Source organism: Diaphorina citri, unplaced genomic scaffold, assembly GCF_000475195.1.
Source record: "Diaphorina citri unplaced genomic scaffold, Diaci psyllid genome assembly version 1.1 scaffold372, whole genome shotgun sequence".
Taxonomy (NCBI): Eukaryota; Metazoa; Arthropoda; class Insecta; order Hemiptera; family Psyllidae; genus Diaphorina; species Diaphorina citri.
In genome coordinates this window covers 49,960-72,201 of record NW_007377807.1, presented here as the reverse complement: position 1 = coordinate 72,201, position 22,242 = coordinate 49,960, and the positions used below count along the sequence as shown (strand labels likewise).

The 22,242-nt window shown below is 36.2% G+C and overlaps 1 protein-coding gene across 1 annotated transcript in view; it reads left to right on the top strand.

Annotated features, from left to right (window-relative positions):
• Window positions 1-19,909, top strand: part of LOC113466969 — a 95,796-nt gene extending 75,887 nt beyond the window's left edge. The window contains exon 2 of the mRNA XM_026822831.1: window positions 19,876-19,909. Within this exon, the coding sequence (XP_026678632.1) occupies window positions 19,876-19,879 (4 nt within the window). The 3' untranslated portion in view covers window positions 19,880-19,909. The remainder of the gene's footprint in view (window positions 1-19,875) is intronic.
• Window positions 19,910-22,242: the final 2,333 nt, after the last annotated feature.

Below are 22,242 nucleotides of genomic sequence, written 5' to 3'. Positions count from 1 at the left end.
GGATTTTTTGGCAATGATTATTAAGACCTCCTTGTTTTTTTTCTGTTTTCAGGTAAGTTCCACTTATTTCAAAGTTGTTAAGCGCCATTCGATCTGAACAGTGCAATAGTTTTTCGGTAAGTTTAACAATTCTTTCATTCAATTTTTTTTGCCTTTTCATAGCTCAATTCCTTCTTTTGCTAAAGTTATCAGCTCAAAATGTCCCATTTTATGATTTCATTCTGCTCAGTGCGTCTTCATTTCTTGTCCAAAATTTTGGACAACATAAAAAATGAGAATATACAATTAAATAAACACAACTGTTACTGAACCATAAAAACAAAAATTCGCCAGTTTATAGCACCAGATTGTTTTACAGCTGTTTAAAATGTCATGAATGTTTACAGCCCGATTAATTACAGGTGGATTTATAATGTTTTAATTGGGAAAGAGATGTGATTGTGATTGAGGTTAGGTTTAGGGCTACAGGGAAATGAGACAAGATTCTTTTATGCCAATTTTGAATTCGCCAAATTCCTATTGATTGACATTAGATGATTGCAGTGAGGCATGACGTAAGATTGGATTTTATGACCGCATGAACTTTAAAGTCCTGAAATGCATTTTTTTGTTCTTCTGGGTATGATTAAACCTTCATGACCAGGTTAGGTTTAGGGCTACAGGGAAATGAGACAAGATTCTTTTATGCCCATTTTGAATTCGTCAAATTCCTATTGATTGACATTAGATGATTGCAGTGCGCAATGATTCCCGGTTATCAGGCATCGGGTCAAACTACTTGACATGTTCGTGATTTTAGACGACATAAAAAATGAGAATATACAATTAAATAAACACAACTGTTATATTGAACCATAAAAACAAAAATTCGCCAGTTTATAGCACCAGATTGTTTTACAGCTGTTTTAAATGTCATAAATGTTTACACAGCCCGATTAATTACAGGTGGATTTATAATGTTTTAATTGGGAAAGAGATGTGATTGAGGTTAGGTTTAGGGCTACAGGGAAATGAGACAAGATTCTTTTATGCCAATTTTGAATTCGTCAAATTCCTATTGATTGACATTAGATGATTGCAGTGAGGCATGACGTAAGATTGGATTTTATGACCGCATGAACTTTAAAGTCTTGACATTAGATGATTGCAGTGAGGCATGACGTAAGATTGGATTTTATGACCGCATGAACTTTAAAGTCCTGAAATACATTTTTTGTTCTTCTGGGTATGATTAAACCTTCATGACTAAATTATTATCAATTTCAGATCAACAAAAATATCATCAAGGACTGGAAAGAACATGCGACTCAAAATCCCTCTGGTAGTGACAGGGCTACATAATGAAGTTATGTTTCTAAATATGTAATAGGTTATGTTTAGGGCTACAGGGAAATGAGACAAGATTCTTTTATGCCCATTTTGAATTCGTCAAATTCCTATTGATTGACATTAGATGATTGCAGTGAGGCATGACGTAAGATTGGATTGTATGACCGCATGAACTTTAAAGTTATTCATCGATATTAAATCCTGTAGGCCGGAGGGTAACACGGACTAACACGGGTTTACCAGAGGAAATGAGAAATATTGTCTGGTACAAATAATATTATGTGGGACCAATGTACACCCTTTAGGCCTGGTCCACAAGAGACGATTTTTGTTACAGTCGACCGATAAATGCAAAGAAATTTTTAGTTCCTCGTCCACAAAAACGATCAAGAGAATAGGATGGAGAGAGAAAGTAGGAGATATAAATATCACTTATTAATTGATTATTGTGGTCTTTAGGCTTTTTAGTTGGAAGCTTCCGTTGACTACCCTTTAGTTGACCAACGATTAAGAGAAAGACTGAGGGGACACTAGAAGAAGTATTTCCACCCATTCCGTAATTATGAAAAATAGGACCAAATGCCATACTTTTTCATTATCTACGTGAATGCCTTGAACAGAGTCTTTACACCTTCATAGTTATCATCTGTGATAGATTTGGCCTTCACTCCTTCTATCACCTCCTTCAATTTTACTAACTCGTTCTTACTTCGAGTAAAGTTCCTCTTCTGGACCACAGCCATCGAGTGAGCGAATAACAGGTTCTTTCCGCGTATTTCGTCTGTTTTGCGTAAATATATTTACGTAAATGCATTGAAATCAGATGCAGATCTATGTATAATTATGGGTAATAGGGTCTTTTTATGATAGTGTGGGCCGATGTGATCAGAAACACTAGCCTGGGTTAAAATTTTCTAAAATTCACGGAGTCTGGATCCAAATCCCACAGTTTTTTGGGGTTCTGTCACAATATTTTGTCATTTTACCTTAGGCTACCTATGGTTGCTACCGAAGTAGAACATTAGATCACAACTTCCCTTGGGAGCTAAGCTTTCTTTGAACACCAGCTCCTACGAAAATATAGCTCCATTGGGACTTAAAACAACTTCAACTTTACAGTTTGCACAATTTTTTGCCAAATGAACTTTAGTCCTTCATTCAGAAAAGATTCAGAACTTTAGTCCTTCAAAATATAATTTTGATATATTCCAATATTGCACTGAATAATTATATCCATGCAGAGTACTTGGTCGTTCAAAATATAATTTTCATATATTCCAGTAATGCACCAAATATATGGAACAACCTTATGCTTTTAATAGGGTCAGATTGTGTGATAGAGCTACCAGTAAAATACAACATATTTATTCTAATCCAAGTTCAAAACGAAATGAATTCATATTTTCATGAGGTACACGAGATATTAATTTATCACTTCTTATCGTGCAAGAAATTGAAATTCTAATTTTCATGTTCCCTTGCCCTGAACCAACTTTTAATAGCTTTTGATTCTGTACAGATTGAGCTCGAAATTATTTATTTGCAATTATTCCCCGAGTATTTAAACGAGGAAAAAAGTTAAAATTGTGAATAATTGCACACACACTCATATTGATCTACTTTCGTAGATCTTGGAACTCCTAATTTTGTATCATTATAGTTTCCATAAAATACGAGTTGTTTTGCAAGTCGCCTCATGGTGCTGTGATGGGGTTGTATATCTCATCGACCTTAGCCAAGGACAGGTCTGATTGAGTCGGACAAATGGTGACCTGGAAGGAAATGGATTAATCGAAGGGTTGCTTAGAAGCCTTTGTCTTTCTCAATGAGTTGATTTGTGATTCTGTTTATGAGAGCTTTTCATAAGACCAAAATGTAGGTAGGAATGGTGTCACCTAAATAGAGATTTAGGTTTAGGTGCCGTTTATGCAGGCGTTTCGTGCAACTGTGTCGCCCGACGGCAAAACATGACGCGTTTCTTAGGAGATTAAATGCAAGCGTTTACCGAGTACATCAAACGCGACTGTGAAATGTTTAAAACACGTGTTTGTCTAAATTCGGGCAAACAGGACTGCTTCAGGAAATCTCATTCAACTCGGATATTGCCTGCAATAAATCTCACAGTATACAGTATATGTTTGCAAAGTTTCGCGAAAGACATCTGTTTTAAATAAAATCCATTGTACAGACAATAGTCATAGTAATAATCACGCTACTGATCTGCAAATGAAATTCCAATTCACAATAATCACAATCCCTAATGATCATATTGATCATGTTCAAAAACGTATGCTATAAAAAATACAAAAATCAATTTCCCTTAAGGTGTCCGTTTTGCCCACCCTTCCCCTACACATTGTTCCAAGTCTTATCCAATGTTGAATAAACAATGTAATGTCGTTAGCAGCTATTCTGATGCAACCGTTTACCGAGTACATCAAACGCGACTGTGAAATGTTTAAAACACGTGTTTGTCTAAATTCGGGCAAACAGGACTGCTTCAAGAAATCTTATTCAACTCGGATATTGCCTGCAATAAATCTCACAGTATATGTTTGCAAAGTTTCGCGAGACATCCGTTTTAAACAAAATCCATTGTACAGACAATAGTCATAATAATAATAATCATCACGCTACTGATCTGCAAATGAAATTCCAATTCACAATAATCACAATCCCTAATGATCATATTGATCATGCTATATATAATACACATTGTTCCAAGTCTTATCCAATGTTGAATAAACAATATAATGTCGTTAGCAGCTATTCTGTATATTGTTATAGTTATTAATATTGTCAATATTGCGGACACCCAAGCTAAACAACATAGCGGTACTCTGTGTCAAGTCATAGAAAGTGAATCCGCGATGTAATTATTATGTAGGAACAATCATGAGGCACATTGCACTAAATTGGCAGCGTGTTACTTCCTTGCCAAATGCATGAATACTGTCACGTCAGTGCTGAACTAAGCAATAGTACTGATTGAGGCACATTGCACTAAATTGGCAGCGTGTTACTTCCTTGCCAAATGCATGAATACTGTCACGTCAGTGCTGAACAAAGCAATAGTAGGTACTGATGAATTCTCAGATGATAGTGCTAACAATGTCTGTACTATTCTACTGGACAAACTGCACCTTGATCTTCAGACAGTTTTGCATGGGTCAATTAGGTGGTTGTATTATATCGTATGCACTTGAAATATTTTTTAATAGAATTTAAGCTGCAGTTTGTAGAAGGGAGGTCCCACATTGACGTCTTTTTTTATATCAGTACTTTTTTGTGGAGGGTAACTCTTGACGTTAATTTAACACGAAGTGTTTTTTTGGGGGGAGGTACTGATGAATTCTCTGATGATAGTGCTAACAATGTCTGTACTATTCTACTGGACAAACTGCACCTTGATCTTCAGACAGTTTTGTATGGGTCAAGTAGGTGGTTGTATTATATCGTATGCACTTGAAATATTTTTGAATTCTCAGATGATAGTGCTAACAATGTCTGTACTATTCTACTGGACAAACTGCACCTTGATCTTCAGACAGTTTTGCATGGGTCAAGTAGGTGGTTGTATTATATCGTATGCACTTGAAATATTTTGTAATAGAATTTTAGCTGCAGTTTAAGAGTAACAAAAGATTGATAAAATTGTAATTTATTGCTCAGTAATACTGTAATCTCTAGTTCACCTTCTTTTTGAAAGCCAGACAATCGGCGAAACAACGTAAAAATCCCTCGTAGGTATCACAAGTTTCAGAAAACAAATACAACGTAATTTCTGACAAAAATCTTCTTTCTATACCTAATGTAGGTAATGGAAAGTAAAATATCGTAGCGTGTGACCCAGGCTTCATTAGATCGGCATTGAGTTTTCCACTAATAGGTATTCTCATTTATCGCTATTAGCGCGACAGGTAGCACGGACCTGTCAGACATGTAGGTAACAACTGGTTCCACACCGGCTAAAAATAGGAAATATAACATACAGGGTGGTAAATAAGATGCTAGCGGACACCCTGTATTAGATCAGTATTAGAACACTATTAGATCGGTATACATATATTAAGTTCTAGTTTTAGACACTTCTAACCATAGTCCCTGATAATACACTTCCAGAACATCCCTTGAGCATGGCAAAAAGATGATCTAAAATCGATATAAGACCATCACCAGTTATTCAGTGCACTGTAAAACTCTAGTAGAAAAACGATTGTACGGGCCCTCCATAGATTTGATACAGCCCAAAATCAAGAAAAAGTCGTTTAGCATATTTTATCAAAATCGAAAAACCGTTGGAGAATTATGGTGAAAGGGATGACAGACAAGTACCAAATGGTGGTTCTTCGAGTTAATCCAATCGTCTTTTTAGCACCACAAAATGCTCCATAACTCTTCAATATCCTCAGCAGTGTTGTGTACAAGTTTAACATAACTCTGATTTTCAACTGCAATCCTGTTCTCAACAATTAGTTCAATCTTTTTCAGAAAAGTTGGCAAATCGGAAACATTACAAAACCTGCGACTACAACGGGTATTTCACATTTTTCTCTTCGCGTTTCTCATCCCAGAAGGCGATCCAACAAGTTCTGATCTCTCTCCCTTATACGTCCAAATTGAAAACTCAATAAACTTGAACATTGACTCACCACACGACTTAACTCATCAGTTCAAAACTACAAAACAAACTGTTCTAGGATATTATGTCTCAATACCAGACCTGAGCACAAGCCATGGTAACACAATTGGGTATACTAATAACACAGGCGATATATTAAATACAGATGATGGCAATAGATACATTAGTAATTCCCAAGGTACACAATAGTATAAACAATACTAACCTACCCGAACAAGTAACCAGTCTTCCAACGAGAACCATATTTCATCCGAAGAAAGAAATCAAGAATCTAGACCATACGTAGATAGAGGCGGAGGGTCTCTATTTTGTAACACAATACAGCGACTGTATCATGATATGATTGAATTAATATTAGAAACAGAAAGTGGTGTTGAAATCTTGTCCAACATCTGAACTTATTTGGGTGCATTAGTTGAAAAAAGTCGAAAAAATCAGTCCAGAAAGGTAGGGAGGGAGAAAGCCAAGGATCCTGTTTTTGCCTTACATGTCAACAAACTTCCCGTCATATCCCAACATCGGTGTGTCTATCTTTATCTGGTGGTATTTTTTGTTTCAACTATCTGCCACGACCAATCATACCAAGTTCCTAATTAATTCAAATTTCCTTGCCTCTCAATCAAACTGAAAAAAAAAAACTCACTATTCTCCGACCATGGGTATGCTATAAACCAAGATTTGGTTCTCATGCTAACTCTGGTGACTGTATAACTACAGGGTGTCCGGAAAATCAATATTATAAGATTGAAAATTACTTTTTAATTGTTACAACAACCTGAACTTTAAGACTTAAAAAAAAAACACTATTCTCCGACCATGGGTATGCTATAAACCAAGATTTGGTTCTCATGCTAACTCTAATAGTGACTGTATAACTACAGGGTGTCCGGAAAATCAATAGTAGGTATAAGATTGAAAATTACTTTTTAATTGTTACAACAACCTGAACTTTAAGACTTATTTGTCACCCTTCAATCCTTGTATTTCTTTTCTATGTTTCGACTAACACGGGTTTACCAGAGGAAATGAGAAATATTGTCTGGTACAATATAATATTATGTGGGACCAATGTACACCCTTTAGGCCTGGTCCACAAGAGACGATTTTTGTTACAGTCGAACGATAAATGCAAAGAAATTTAGTTAGTACCTAGACATGCTTGTAAATACTGACAAAATCGGACTCCATGAGACCCAAAACAAGAGTTAATAGACACCCTGTATACTCGTAGACTAGCATTCAAGTTTTTCATGTAATGTGTTTTCATTTATCGATATTAAATCCTGTAGGCCGGAGGGTAACACGGACTAACACGGGTTTACCAGAGGAAATGAGAAAAAAATATTGTCTGGTACAATATAATATTATGTGGGACCAATGTACACCCTTTAGGCCTGGTCCACAAGAGATGATTTTTGTTACAGTCGAACGATAAATGCAAAGAAATTTTCAGTTCCTCGTCCACAAAAACGATCAAGAGAAAGTAGGAGATATAAATATCACTACTTATTAATATTATTGATTATTGTGGTCTTTAGGCTTTTTAGTTGGAAGCTTCCGTTGACTACCCTTTAGTTGACCAATGATTAAGAGAAAGACTGAGGGGACACTAGAAGAAGTATTTCCACCCATTCCGCAATTTTGAAAAATTGGACCGAATGCCATACTTTTTTCATTATCTACAAATTTGATTTACAGGGTATTCTATACGACAAACAGGAGGTATCGAAGTGGTCTATGTTCAAAGGACTTTTTCTAAAATAAAAAGTCTTAAAAAATCTACCAGTATTTTTTCCACCTAGGAGACCCCGTATGTGTTTTGCATACTTACATACGAAGTTCAAGTCAATATCATTACTCCGGCACATAATTACATTAGCGTACTTTACATCTGTTGTAATGAGACACGAATATAGAGCAAGAGCAAACGCTGCAGTCAAATTCTGATTCTCTACATATACCAATAGCAGATTTCACATTCTCTTCCAATACAAGACCCAAAAATTGCCCCAAACTCGAGGAGGCCGAATTGTGCAACTCGTATCGGGAAATGGACACAATGTTCATCTAACTTGGATTTGCTACCACGCTGTGCTAAGTGAAAGGACAAGTTGACATCGCGCATCTTCAAAAATATTCGAAAATACATACCTTCATCTAACTTGGATTTGCTACCACGCTGTGCCAAGTGAAAGGACAAGTTGACATCGCGCATCTTCAAAAATATTCGAAAATACATACCATTCTCAGATTTATTACGTTTTGATAAAATTTGGCATACTGACTTCTATATCTTGAATATGTATATCTCACTATATCCTCAGGCACACGAGTCAAAGACAAGTAGACAAACTTGATAGTGAACAGCAACTTTGGAGTTGTAAGATCATCAGCATTTTTGTTTATTTCAAATTCTTTTTCAGATTCTTTAATTTCACATACTGACTTCTATATCTTGAATATGTATATCTCACTATATCCTCAGGCACACGAGTCAAAGACAAGTAGACAAACTTGATAGTGAAAAGCAACTTTGGAGTTGTAAGATCATCAGCATTTTTGTTTATTTCAAATTCTCTTCAGATTCTTTAATTTCAATTAATTTTTTTCCCGTTTTGCTTTCTTTTAAATGGCAGGGTTTCAGGCACACGAGTCAAAGACAAGTAGACAAACTTGATAGTGAACAGCAACTTTGGAGTTGTAAGATCATCAGCATTTTTGTTTATTTCCAATTCTTTTTCAGATTCTTTAATTTCAATTATTTTTTTCCCGTTTTGCTTTCTTTTAAATGGCAGGGTTCTCCTGGGGGAGCTGAAAATCTAGTTTTTCCACTATCTGAAACTCATAAAGAATAAAATACCCACACATTAAAATAATTATTGTTTTAATGAAATAGCCAATTTGATTTACAGGGTATTCTATACGACAAACAGGAGGTATCGAAGTGGTCTATGTTTTCAAAGGACTTTTTCTAAAATAAAAAGTCTTAAAAATCTACCAGTATTTTTTCCACCTAGGAGACCCCGTATGTGTTTTGCATACTTACATACGAAGTTCAAGTCAATATCATTACTCCGGCACATAATTACATTAGCGTGTATCTGTTGTAATGAGACACGAATATAGAGCAAGAGCAAACGCTGCAGTCAGTGCTTCTCAAAATGTGTGCCGTGGGGTCGCCTTAGGTGTGCCGCAAGATTTGGGATTAAAAATAAAAGAAAGATCACCAAACTGATGAGATAAAGAAAGACTGCATGCCAAATTGAGAAAAAAAGCCTGCGGCGCTAGTAAAAGAATGCTTACACTTTTATACAACACTAGTGGTTGACCCGTCCTTTGTACTACCCACACAATTCTGCTTACTTATCTCTCGTCATTCAAAGCTGAAGGTATTGTACTTTCCTTGAAATACAAAGCGACCACATACAGTCCGAATAAATAAAGGTTACCCATGCATTACATCACTGTGTCCACTATTATCTTGCGGTTTGTGGTTTCACATTTTCCACCTCGAAGATGGTCTCAATCACAAACTAATGACTAAAAATCGACAGAAACAGATGAACAAATTCAACTGATTCAATTGATCGATGGTTTTCACCGTCACCGTCTTTCATTATGACGTCAGACGCGAAGTCTAAAATGTTCAACGTAGCTATTGTAGACTGTAAATTGTTATCCATATCGTTTTCTACATCCGATTTAAGTCTCGGTTCAAACAAAATGTCGTGAAGATGGTCTCAATCACAAACTAATGACTAAAAATCGACAGAAACAGATGAACAAATTCAACTGATTCAATTGATCGATGGTTTTCAACGTCAGCGAAGATCATTTACTTTCATTATGACGTCAGACGCGAAGTCTACAATGTCAAACGTAGCTATTGTAGACTGTAAATTGTTATCCATATTGTTTTCTACATCCGATTTAAGGCTCGGTGAACAAAATTTCGCCAACAACGTGCGAACGTCAGCGAAGATCATTTACTTTCATTATGACGTCAGACGCGAAGTCTACAATGTCCAACGTAGCTATTGTAGACTGTAAATTGTTCTCCATATCGTTTTCTACATCCGATTTAAGTCTCGGTTCAAACAAAATTTCGCCAACAACGTGCAACGTTGCGCTGGTTAGGAGTATTGAACCAGCAAAATTTTGTGAGTCCCTAATACTGAATAGGAATGCACCTCTCGTTACTGTCGTAGACCAAAACAACACATTGAATAGTAAGTAACACATGGGTATTTGATAGTCAATACAAATGTATAGAAGTTACTGTGGACGTTGCTATCTGATATAGACAATAGTTTAATATGACAGATAAAGAGGAATGATCGTCATTGAAACGAGGTCTATTGAAGAATGGCTCTAAACAGTATAGAAAAATACCCTTATTTCATAAAACGTTGCGTTGGTTAGGAGTATTGAACCAGCAAAATTTTGTGAGTCCTCACGCGACTGGTGACTAATACTGAATAGGAATGCACCTCTTGTTACTGTCTTAGACCAAAACAACACATTGAATAGTAAGTAACACATGGGTATTTGATAGTCAATACAAATGTATAGAAGTTACTGTGGACGTTGCTATCTGATATAGACAATAGTTTAATATGACAGATAACGAGGAATGATCGTCATTGAAACGAGGTCTATTGAAGAATGGCTCTAATCAGTATAGAAAAAGACCCTTATTTCATTATATCATTTACTTTCATTATGACGTCAGACGCGAAGTCTACAATGTCCAACGTAGCTATTGTAGACTGTAAATTGTTATCCATATCGTTTTCTACATCCGATTTAAGTCTCGGTTCAAACAAAATTTCGCCAACAACGTGCAACGTTGCGTTGGTTAGGAGTATTGAACCAGCAAAATTTTGTGAGTCCTCACGCGACTGGTGACTAATACTGAATAGGAATGCACCTCTCGTTACTGTCGTAGACCAAAACAACACATTGAATAGTAATTAACACATGGGTATTTGATAGTCAATACAAATGTATAGAAGTTACTGTGTACGTTGCTATCTGATATAGACAATAGTTTAATATGGCAGATAACGAGGAATGATCGTCATTGAAACGAGGTCTATTGAAGAATGGTTCTAAACAGTATAGAAAAAGACCCTTATTTCATAAACTTTTATCATTTACTTTCATTATGACGTCAGACGCGAAGTCTACAATGTCCAACGTAGCTATTGTAGACTGTAAATTGTTATCCATATCGTTTCCTACATCCGATTTAAGTCTCGGTTCAAACAAAATTTCGCCAACAACGTGCAACGTTGCGTTGGATAGGAGTATTGAACCAGCAAAATTTTGTGAGTCCTCACGCGACTGGTGACTAATACTGAATAGGAATGCACCTCTCGTTACTGTCGTAGACCAAAACAATACATTGAATAGTAAGTAACACATGGGTATTTGATAGTCAATACAAATGTATAGAAGTTACTGTGGACGTTGCTATCTGATATAGACAATAGTTTAATATGACAGATGACGAGGAATGATCGTCATTGAAATGAGGTCTATTGAAGAATGGCTCTAAACAGTATAGAAAAAGACCCTTATTTCATAAACTTTCTCAAGTGTTTTTGGCATTCCAAGGTGGGGCTAATTCCAAGTTGAATACACTTTCAAATGTCTCATCAGCAGTCTTCCACCTGATGATTTTCGAAGATGATAAACGTAGGTTTTAGAGGTCTGTTCCCTAAGAAATCGAGATACAGCAAAAAAAGTTGAGACTTATTCTTATTGAAATCGAAAATTTCAAGATAAACTTGCGTATCTCAACTAATCTCAAAAGGGTATGTGGTATGTGCCTACATGTCACTTTCCTTTTCAACAGTTTGAAGTTCAAGATACCTGATGATTTTCGAAGATGATAAACGTAGGTTTTAGAGGTCTGTTCCCTAAGAAATCGAGATACAGCAAAAAAAAGTTGAGACTTATTACATGGTTTTTTCTTATTGAAATCGAAAATTTCAAGATAAACTTGCGTATCTCAACTAATCTCAAAAGGGTATGTGCCTACATGTCACTTTCTTTTTCAAAAGTTTGAAAGATTCTCAAGCTTTATCTTGAACAAATCTGCAAAACTCCTACAAGCTTAACCGACAGATATGTTGCAATCAATGCAGAGATCAATCGAAAGTTCACCAAGAACAATAAATTGACACACAAAGGAATTCATTTATGAAAATTAATTATTGGCCAATATTGTTAAAAAAAGAACCAACGGGTTTGAAAACAAAGGCAACCCGAGGTATAAAACTTAATGCAAAAGATATAAATATACATATCTAGCAATTATAACAACAGTAAAAATAGACTAATTAAACACGAATACTTTCGATTCGTAAATTCTGAACTAAAGATATTTGGAGCAATCAACAAAACCCAAACAAGTTCCTGTCGATAGGCAATTTGATTACGGTCCTTATTGAAAATTTTGAAATTGATGAAAGTTTACGCTAAGATTAAAAACTAATCTAAATCGAATTATCTTTACGAGATTTCGATCTTCAAAACTGTTAAAATTAGGGGTGAAGAAAATGGAAAGTTTAGGTCTAATAACTATCACCAAGCCACAATCTGAAGGATTACCAAACATTGAATCCAACTCCAATGGTAAACCAAAAACCAATTAGATGCTCAAATTATTCAGATTCTTCCGTTAGTTATTAATTAATAAATCTAAACCTACACAAAAGGCACATATTGCAAAAGACCTGCATTTCAAATTTACAAAGATTCCACTTGAAATAGCATTTACCAACTCCACTCGCATGACTTCTTTCACATTCCTCTTTGGCAAAGTCCAATTGATCCTACATACCGTTCATTCCATTGACCAGAGGATAAAAGAACTAAAACAATATTACATGTAATGAGAACCATATGATAGGTGTGAATGTCTGTGTCAATAATTCCGCATAGTCAATAATTATAACACCGTAGAGAACACCACACATGTTCTTAAGGCGCTATTACACTGAGGCAACATGAAGCATGCCGCAGTGAAACATGCTTCAGAGCAACATCTAGAAATTGTAGCATGGTTCAAGACCATATCAATCCAATGCAAATTCTTTGGAGCATCCTGCAAGCTGCATGTTTGGTATTGGAATAATGCTGGGGTTTACTAGCTGGGGATTAAGATGAAACGAGGATTTCCCTATACTTAATACACAAGTCAACCTCGGTTTGAAGTCAATCCTGAGACAATCCAGGGTGGTGAAATCCGACCTAAGAAACCAAACATTGAATCCAACTCCAATGGTAAACCAAAAACCAATTAGATGCTCAAATTATTCAGATTCTTCCGTTAGTTATTAATAAATCCAAACCTACACAAAAGGCACATATTGCAAAAGACCTGCATTTCAAATTTACAAAGATTCCACTTGAAATAGCATTTACCAACTCCACTCGCATGACTTCTTTCACATTCCTCTTTGGCAAAGTCCAATTGATCCTACATACCGTTCATTCCATTGACCAGAGGATAAAAGAACTAAAACAATATTACATGTAATGAGAACCATATGATAGGTGTGAATGTCTGTGTCAATAATTCCGCATAGTCAATAATTATAACACCGTAGAGAACTCCACACATGTTCTTAAGGCGCTATTACACTGAGGCACCATGAAGCATGCCGCAGTGAAACATGCTACAGAGCAACATCTAGAAATTGTAGCATGGTTCAAAACCATATCAATCCAATGCAAATTCTTTGGAGCATCCTGCAAGCTGCATGTTTATTGGAATAATGCTGGGGTTTACCAACTGGGGATTGAGATGAAACGAGGATTTCCCTATACTGAATACACAAGACAACCTCGGTTTGAACTCAATCCTGAGACAATCCAGGGTGGTGAAATTCGACCTAAGAAGTAAGAAGGGCCATTGGCTATTTAAAGCCCTATGTTACCTATACTTAATACACAAGTCAACCTCGGTTTGAACTCAATCCTGAGACAATCCAGGGTGGTGAAATTCGACCTAAGAAGTAAGAAGGGGCATTGGCTATTTAAAGCCCTATGTTATTGCAACCTCCTGATTAGATCTTTTGTGAGATTGTGACTCTTTTTGTGTTATAAAACATGCTACAAGTTGCCTCAGTATAATTGTACCTTTAGGTATGATTTGTTGAGTACTTGGATATTTTCAAATAATATAGTGGTAATATAATAATTCAATTTGATCTTACGCATTCCTCACGGTATGCTACAAGTTGCCTCAGTATAATTGTACCTTTAGGTATGATTTGTTGAGTACTTGGATATTTTCAAATAATATAGTGGTAATATATAATAATTCAATTTGATCTTACACATTCCTCACGCTACCATGATGAAACTTACCATGCGTATGTGTTTGAGCATATGCGACATGAGTGATTTATTGGCTGATTCGTTACGTTAGAGACTAGACTGTGCGGAGCCATGACTCCGTGGTCAAGAAACTTGAATGTCCCGAATAGCAAAACCGATGGAAAGGGGAGTTCTCGGGGATATGGTTGGCAAAGTACCATGATGAAACTTACCATGCGTATGTGTTTGAGCATATGCGACATGAGTGATTTATTGGCTGATTCGTTACGTTAGAGTACTAGTCTACTAGAGTACTAGAGACTAGACTGTGCGGAGCCATGACTCCGTGGTCAAGAAACTTGAATGTCCCGAATAGCAAACCTATGGAAAGGGGAGTTCTCGGGGATATGGTTGGCAAAAATCCTTCGGGATCAAGCCATCAAGTCTGGGAATGGTAGGATGGAGATCTTGTTTTATGTGAGAATGTGAGTCAAAAAAGTTTATGTGTGACACCCCCCAAAACATGACATTGAAAATCACATCAAACCACATGCAAAGTATGTACGTTAGGATTTAGGACCAGAAACAAAGGATTTTCTCACACAAAAAGAACACTCTGAGGCTAAGGTTTAATAGGGACAAACAGTCATAAAAGTTGGGTTAAGCTTATACCAATCTACGAAGGATCATGAAAAAGAATTACTAGCAGATACCAAAGGATGAAGCATTATGAAAGAGATCTACTACACCCAGTATTCCATGAAGAGCAAATGACCAATCCTCAATCCTCCATGTCCTTTTCCAATTGAAGAATTATCACGAACCTGATGATTTTCGAAGATGATAAACGTAGGTTTTAGAGGTCTGTTCCCTAAGAAATCGAGATACAGCAAAAAAAAGTTGAGACTTAGTCTCATTGAAATCGAAAATTTCAAGATAAACTTGCGTATCTCAACTAATCTCAAAAGAGTATGTGCCTACATGTCACTTTCCTTTTCAACAGTTTGAAGTTCAAGATAAGATTCTCGCTATGATGGGTAAAGGACAGTTATTGTCCTATACCCAATACAAGTGCACATCATCACTGTCCTATGCCCAACACAAGTGTGCATCATTACAGTCAATGGTACATCATTTCACATATGATGGGTAATAAAGGACAGTTATTGTCCTATACCCAATACAAGTGCACATCATCACTGTCCTATGCCCAACACAAGTGTGCATCATTTTCACATGATATCATATTGTTCATAATTTCAAAGGCATTTATAAAATCCTATATTTTAAATGCATTTATAAAATCCTATGATGGGTAAAGGACAGTAATTATTGTCCTATACCCAATACAAGTGCACATCATCACTGTCCTATGCCCAACACAAGTGTGCATCATTACAATCAATGGTGCATCATTTCACATGTTTGGAATTAAACCGGAAATCAGACTGATTCAAATTTCAAAAATTTGCATCACTAGTAGCCGGGAACACAAGTGTGCATCATTACAGTCAATGGTGCATCATTTCACATGTTTGGAATTAAACCGGAAATCAGACTGATTCAAATTTCAAAAGTTTGCATCAATAGTAGCCGGAACATGCATTTTTACCTTAAGATCGCAGAGAACGCCACAGAGAACTTTTTTAAACCGGAAATCAGACTTATTCAAATTTCAAAAATTTGCATCACTAGTAGCCGGAACATGCATTTTTACCTTAAGATCGCAGAGAACCCCACAGAGAACTTTTAACTCGAGAATAATTTCTAGAGCACATAGATTGTGGGCGTATGTAGAGAATTTGTTCCAAATACATCCCAGATTAGATCCCATTCAGCAAAAACCGAGATAATACGCAAATGAATGCAAAACACTGACCAACACCCTACCAGAAGCATTCAGCAAGAATTACCATTGAGGACAACTTATCTCTGGTAATTGTGTTTTGTCTTCTACTAGCAGTTCAATAGATCTCTTTACAAACAAAAGTGGAGTTTGTTTCTTTAGTGAAATTATTTGTTTTTGACAAATCTACATGGCACTTCAAATGTCTCATCAGCAGTCTTCCACCTGATGATTTTCGAAGATGATAAACGTAGGTTTTAGAGGTCTGTTCCCTAAGAAATCGAGGTACAGCAAAAAAAAGTTGAGACTTATTCTTATTGAAATCGAAAATTTCAAGATAAACTTGCGTATCTCAACTAGTCTCAAAAGGGTATGTGCCTACATGTCACTTTCTTTTTCAACAGTTTGAAAGATTCTCAAGCTTTATCTTGAATTACGTAGCATAGAATCGAGAATGTCACTCCCAGCACCTTTACCATGTTCTTTTAGATAGCGACTTTGTAGCATTAGGAAACCAAGGTGTATTAAGACACGAACGGTTGTATTGAAACATGTTGACTCTTTTCCATCAATAAATTCGTTTATTTAGTCAAGTGAAGACCTATTCTCTTCTTATTTTAGTAAAAATAAAAGTGACCAATTGTGTGAAAATAGAAGGCAGCAAAATCAAAACACTGATCCTTTGACTATTGAACTGCATTTTTTCTGAAAGGGGAGGGGGGTGAATTTAGGGTAATTTTGACTGAAATAGGGTAATTTTTTGAAGAATTTAGGGTATTAAAAAAATAATAATAACAATAATTAAATCCCGTGTTAAATAATTTATTAAACAAGAAAGGAGACAGGTTTGACATTGTGATATTGTGTAATTAAATCTGAGAGATGATGAGATCCTGTTTGAAAGATGACTCTTCTAATACTCAATTGGATATTATGTTAACTTGACATGAAAGTTCCGTAAAGTTGTGTGTGTAGTTTTTTTGTCCGATTGTGGTGTTGATTTTAATTTCATGCAAAACTAACAGGACTCCTTGATTACCGAGGTCAATGACCGGACATGTGTACAATAATCTCGAAGTTGTTTACAAGATCTGATCTTCTTTACAAAATTGCTGAATTTTGTGATATTGTGTAATTAAATCTGAGAGATGATGAGATCCTGTTTGAAAGATGACTCTCCTAATACTCAATTGGATATTATGTTAACTTGACATGAAAGTTCCGTAAAGTTGTGTGTGTAGTTTTTTGTCCGATTGTGGTGTTGATTTTAATTTCATGCAAAACTAACAGGACTCCTTGATTGCCGAGGTTAATGACCGGACATGTGTACAATAATCTCGAAGTTGTTTACAAGATCAGATCTTTACGAAAGTTCCGTAAAGTTGTGTGTGTAGTTTTTTGTCCGATTGTGGTGTTGATTTTAATTTCATGCAAAACTAACAGGACTCCTTGATTACCGAGGTCAACGACCGGACATGTGTACAATAATCTCGAAGTTGTTTACAAGATCAGATCTTCTTTACTGAAAATTGCTGAATTTAAGCTTTTTTTTGCGTTGAGCTGGGTTCTTTTCAGCAAAACTGTCTTCTGTGATTATATTTATCAACGATTTCACGAGAATGACTTACATACTTTAACATGGATTTTTTTCGCAGCTTTGGGAACATTTTTTTGTGTTTCGGATTTGAAAAGGTCACGTGACGATTACGTCTTGTGGGTAATTTCACGCCGTAATCGGCGAATTCTGCGACTTTTTTGTTCCATTATTATTATTTTTTTTTCTACTTTAACATGGATTTTTTTCGCAGCTTTGGGAACATTTTTTTGTGTTTCGGATTTGAAAAGGTCACGTGACGATTACGTCTTGTCGGTAATTTCACGCCGTAATCGGCGAATTCTGCGACTTTTTTGTTCCATTATTATTTTTTTTTCTCCCAATAGAAAATAGTTTTTTCTCTCCCAATAGAAAATAACTTTAAAATCTTCTGATACATTCCCTGACATGTTGAGCAAATTAGTACCGTAGTCCGTTTCTTTTTCTCCCAATAGAAAATAACTTTAAAATCTTCTGATACATTCCCTGACATGTTGAGCAAATTAGTACCGTAGTCCGTTTCTTAGTCCGTTTTTCTACACTGCATGGATAGGTGGGTACCTTTACTTACCTAATCTTAGGGCAGAAAAAAATCGATGAATGAATCTTTAAAATCTTCTGATACATTCCCTGACATGTTGAGCAAATTAGTACCGTAGTCCGTTTCTTAGTCCATTTCTCTACACTGCATGGATAGGTGGGTGGGTACCTTTACTTACCTAATCTTAGGGCAGAAAAAATCGATGAATGAATTACCTCGTATCTGAGCATATCAATGAACAAGAACCTCGTATTAACAAACAAGACAAGTAATAATAATGAAAAATATCAATGAATTAGTACGACCTTTGACTGGAAAATAGGAACATAATGAGCGTAATCAAAATCATTTTCTTTCACCACCTTATAATATTATTGTAATCAAACCAAAGGTTACCTGTTTAGGTATCGATAACTCCTTCACTCTGGTTGATACAGAAATCAATCATCAACAGGACTATGTATAACATCAACAGGACTTCTTTCTCCAATCTAATCCGCGCAATTTTAACGTAACACACTGATCATGTCACACACACCAAAAAGTCATAAAACCCATCCATCCGATCTACCTATGTATCCTATATCTCTGAAGACCTAACTATACCAGTCATACCTAGGTCTCACTGTCAACCTCGGTACACCTATCTCTATAGAACTAACTATATCATCTAAACCTAGGTTCCTATGTATCACTGCCAGAAATCAATCATCAACAGGACTATGTATAACTTATTAGACGACATTATTCTATTATTCAGACCTTTGCAAATACCTTATCAAGACATAGGTTTATCATTTGAGCTAACAATACCTGTTTACATTTGAGTACACAAGCTTTTGTGATCTGCATTATACAATAACAGGACTATGTATAACTTATTAGACAACATTATTCTATTATTCAGACCTTTGCAAATACCTTATCAAGACATAGGTTTATCATTTGAGCTAACAATACCTGTTTACATTTGAGTACACAAGCTTTTGTGATCTGCATTATACAATTGATAAACCTGCATAGCAAATAGCAATTGTTTACCCTTGATGCCAATTGTGTCTATTATACGCCCTATCTCGCTCACTTTATCAATGAGTTCAGCATTAAATTTACCTCTTTCATTAAATTTCTTCTGTCAAGGTGTTTTTCAAGGATCCTGTTATCCGCCTTAAAAGTGTCAGTCAGACTGTTATGTACAGGTTGGATACAGATATCGATAGTTGTAACGCTTTTGATTTCCTCATGACCTTTGTTGTTGTTTTCACGGGTCACTTGTGCAAAGTGTTTAATTTGTTTATGTTTATGCAACAATGTTTGGTACATTTCGTTGTGCACAAACTCGCAACACCGCACTATCTCACGCTTATTTTCAACCTTCACCATTTTCTTCTTCTTCTTGTTTATGTTTATGCACCAATGTTTGGTACATTTCGTTGTGCACAAACTCACAACACCGCACTATCTCACGCTTATTTTCAACCTTCGCCATTTTCTTCTTCTTCTTTTTCATTTACTTCTATTTGAGTTCAAAAGTCTGCCGTATAAAGAATAATGAAATTGACACTAAATGTTCTATTTTTCTTTGATTCCAGGTAAGCTCTCGATGAAAATTCACAGTCACATACAACATTTAACAACCCTCCATTTGGTAAGTACATATTTAAAACCAGTTAAATAAACGACAGTGAAGGAAACATCGCAGTAACCCTGACATATACCCCGCTTATCAGCTGTGCTGGAGAATAATAGACGCCTAAACAGGGTGGACTTGGGATATCGGAAATGATTCTCTTCACTGACTCGAACTTTGCCCACCAACCCCGTATTTTGAACTTTCTTTATAAGAAGACCATTCGTAAGGTAGCGGATCAGCCACTATTAATCAGAAAAGCCCTGGTGACGCCCCCTCCCCTCATCTCCTCCCCTCATCTTTTAACCTTACCTTATAGAAATAATTTATTCGTTAGGGTACGGACTATAGAGGGCATACCACTGCATACCAACTTTTAGTAGGAAGCAGTCAGTATACTCAACATACCACTTACTTCAGTGATTCCTGTTTTCGACCATGAAGTTGGTATCATAAGACCCTGACTTTATAGGATCTGAAGATGACATATCATAGATTTGAGGGGATTATAAGACTTACACCCATATTTATTAACAAAATGCTGGCTCTTAAGTTTGTGCCAAGCATAGTCTCAAGGCATTTGATTGGTCAATTTTGACTTGAGACTGATCTAAGAACGATCATTCTTGTTCATAAATACGAGTGTGAGAACTTTCTTTATAAGAAGACCATTCGTAAGGTAGCGGATCAGCCACTATTAATCAGAAAAGCCCTGGTGACGCCCCCTCCCCTCATCTTTTAACCTTACCTTAAATGGAAATAATTCATTCGTTAGGGTACGGACTACAGAGGGCATACCACTGCATACCAGCCTTTTACAGGAAGCAGTCAGTCTGTATACTCAACATACCACTTACTTCAGTGATTCCTGTTTTCGACCATGAAGTTGGTATCATAAGACCCTAGTCTGTCTGTATACTCAACATACAACTTACTTCAGTGATTCCTGTTTTCGACCATGAAGTTGGTATCATAAGACCCTGACTTTATGGGATCTGAAGATGACATATCATAGATTTGAGGGGATTATAAGACTGAATGTCTGGAGCCAAACTTGCAAACTCGCAACTACCCCGTATCAGAGGCACAGAGAGGTGACAATTGCTCCGTGTTGCCCACTTGGAAAATAAATTCGAATCAAGGTTCGAACTCGTTTCTTTGTAATTACAAAGCTTTGTGTAACACTTCGCACTCAATTATTATAAAGAGGGTGTTCGGTTCAATTGTACCTCAAGACAAATAGAACTGGAACTAGTTAAAGGATTTATTTTTAAACCCAACTGTCAGGTGTCAAATTGAATAATCCGACTAATCCCACAAGATCTCCGGCAAGAGGAAAAATATGAAGGAATGGACGCATTGGTCAATAAAATAACACTTCATTGACATTTTTAGTCCAGATTTGTAATATAGCGGCGAACAAATCGAATAATACTTCTCCGGACTTTATCCCCAATAGAACGTATTAACGTATATCATAGTCGTAGAGGAACTAACATTGCCTCATGCACAAGTACTTTACTTTCCATGGGTCTGCAATCAATTGATCATCTTCAAGAATACACACTGCCAAAAAGTATCAAAACTTAATAAAGTGAGCTCACTCTTTAAGCCAATTTTGATTCACATTACCTTTAGCTTTGGTAGAAAAACCGACAGCAGCCGGATCAACTCCACGCACACACGAACGCTGTTTGCAAGCCAATGTTTGTGGAAAAATGATTGCAAACGTTTGCAAACGCTGTTTGCAAATGATTGCAAATTGCAAACGATGCGCGCTTGGTGTAACATTAGCTTTAGTGTCTTCCATTCTATACCTTTAAACCGACAGCAGCCGGATCAACTCCACGCACACACGAACGCTGTTTGCAAGCCAATGTTTGTGGAAAAATGATTGCAAACACTGTTTGCAAAATTAATGATGCGCGCTTGGTGTAACATTAAGGAGTCATTAGCTGCGTTATTATTTGCTTAAAATTACTACTGATATCCCAGATCTAATTAATAGCTTGCTAGAGACATACAGTCTGCTGGTCCGCTCAGAAATCTCACCTGATAAACCCAAGGTATCTCTCAATGTGTTTTGGCTTGGCCATTCTCCATTATATGTACATAATGTGTTTACAATGTTTACATCGATAGATTACGCCAACTTTCCTGTTGCTCTTTTAACTATTATTATCAGTTGTATTGGTCCTAGATCTCATGCAATCTGTCAGTATAATTGACTTTCTTGTTGGTAAATAAACTGATTGAATAATAGAACAAGAAGTTAGGTTAAATCAAAGAGCCAGCCCGCTCAAAACTTCCCTTTAAATTGAAATTTTGC